Source organism: Brassica napus, chromosome C3 (assembly GCF_020379485.1).
Source record: "Brassica napus cultivar Da-Ae chromosome C3, Da-Ae, whole genome shotgun sequence".
Classification (NCBI taxonomy): domain Eukaryota; kingdom Viridiplantae; phylum Streptophyta; class Magnoliopsida; order Brassicales; family Brassicaceae; genus Brassica; species Brassica napus.
The window spans coordinates 9,740,670-9,742,782 of NC_063446.1; the positions used below are offsets into that span (position 1 = coordinate 9,740,670).

Below are 2,113 nucleotides of genomic sequence, written 5' to 3' on the forward strand. Positions count from 1 at the left end.
AATTGTAGTTTAAGATTTTTGTTGCTTGTGTTTGATTTTGTTAGTTCTACGAGGAATATTTATTGTTAGTGTAAATATTTATTAATTTTCGATTTTTTTATTTATCAAATTTTAAAAACGTTTTTCAATATAATGATTTTGTATATTTTCTATTAATTATAGTATTTTAAAATTATTTTTCCAAACGTTTTACTATATATAAATGTTTACTTTATAAAAAGAACTTATTATGTATAAAAATGATTAAACTATTTTTTATAATTTTCTACAAGTTAGTAATAATATATTAGAAACTTTTTTATTTTTTAAGTATATTTTTATATTTTAAAAGCTTTTATTGCTAAGTTTACCAGTTAGCAATTGTATATTTTAAAATTGCTAAGTTTACCAGTTAGCAATTGTATATTTTGAAGAATTCCCAACTAATTTTTTTTTCCGACGCTCTAATCCTGAAATGTTCTCCGTCCAAAACCGGCAGTTTCTTGTAATATCTGGATTAGTTGACATTTTTATATTATCCTGGTGAACCGTATGTCGTACATTTATTAGTTCTATGTTAACCATACGTATATCGGTACATGTAAAGTAAATTCCTAATGGCCCTTGAAATATAGATTCTCATTCCATTTATTGTTACATCAGCTCAATAACCCAAAAAATTATCGTAATTAGTGTCTTTTGTGTGTGCGTGCATGAGTTTTATAATCCAAAAATTTTGAGTCGGATTTGGCTTTCATTTTATTGTGGATCCCATCGTGTTCTCTCCACTGACCCAACCTACTCAGTCCTTAACATGTTCTCATATTTTGTGTCTCTCATTATCTATAAATAGTAATATCTCATTGCAACAAGTCATCATACTCTCTCTCAAGTCTCAACTTCAACTCATTGCAATTTCTCTCTTTCTCTTCTCTTTCTCTTTCTCTTTCTCTTTCTCTTTCTCTTTCACAATCTCTTACAAACCCCACAAGCTACCTTCCTTCTCCTTAATCACCTGTTATGGCGAATTTAATCCTTAAGCGAACTCTTATCATGCTCCTAATCATATTTTCATCACCAATCTCTCAGGCTCGAATCCTTCGGACAGATCGCGTCGCAAACATGGGAAATATAGATAGTCAGGTTCTCCTACGTGAGCTCGGGTTTGATCTCTCCAAGTTCAAAGGTTATAACGAGAGGAGGTTTTTAGTGGATTCGGACAGGGTTTCACCGGGAGGACCGGACCCGCAACATCATTGAATGGTCGTTACGGAAATGATACTTTAACGGAGATCCAAGCACAAATAATTGTGACTGGTCTATGCAAGTCATTGGATATCACTACTTATATGTTTTTTTCTCTTCTTAACTTCATAAATCTTACGTTCAGTTTTGTTGTATCAAGGTAATAGTATTCTTGTACCTAGCTCCTTACAATACATCAAACTTTTTTCCCTGTATGTTTTCTTGTGTCTACAATGAGTTACATTTTATGTAACTACAATTGGCTTATAAAGAATGTTCCCCGATCTTTTCTCGTTTGAGTTTTACTTTTTCATTTATAGGGAAAAACGAAAGGTAGATAAGTTTTAGAATAATAATGATTTTAATTAGCACTTCGAAATGCGTATGATCAAAATAATACTTTTAATGATTTGATGGTCAAACTATTCATTTTAAAAAAATTAATATATTAACAAAACTGCTATAACCAGTGTAAGGAAAATTTTGTAAGCTTACTCAAATGATATATGTGATATTAATGATTCAAGAGAAACGCCGGAAAATTATGTATTCATTGATTTAATAGCATATCTAATGTAAAATATTTTTTTTTCTAAAATAGAATTATATAGGGAACGACTTTGCTCCAAAACTCTACTCTATTTTGGAATAGAAAATAAAGTAACGAACAAACAAAAAAATGCATGTTCTATTTATGTAGTAAACATATCTTTTATTTCATTATGTAGTAGAAAATAAAGTGCAGTAGAGGTTTTTTTTATCCCAAATTCTATTTAAAAAAACAAATATAAAGTGAGACTGAAAATGCTTTAAAAGGCTTTATAAGAGCATGTAGCCAACTATTTGTAGCCAACTATTTGTATTACATTATTTTAATCCTACTATATAA

The 2,113-nt window shown here is 29.4% G+C and overlaps 1 protein-coding gene across 1 annotated transcript; it reads left to right on the top strand.

Annotated features, from left to right (window-relative positions):
- The first annotated feature begins 310 nt into the window (after nt 1-310).
- On the top strand, nt 311-1,510 carry LOC106443456 (CLAVATA3/ESR (CLE)-related protein 6). Its single transcript, XM_013885015.3, has one exon. It carries the CDS (start codon nt 1,000-1,002, stop codon nt 1,237-1,239), a length of 240 nt encoding a protein of 79 aa, XP_013740469.1. The 5' UTR covers nt 311-999; the 3' UTR covers nt 1,240-1,510.
- Nucleotides 1,511-2,113: the final 603 nt, after the last annotated feature.

What these genes read in the sequence shown, in the direction of transcription:
- LOC106443456 (XM_013885015.3), top strand. Translation starts at nt 1,000, where the DNA reads ATGGCGAATTTAATCCTTAAGCGAACTCTTATCATGCTCCTAATCATA.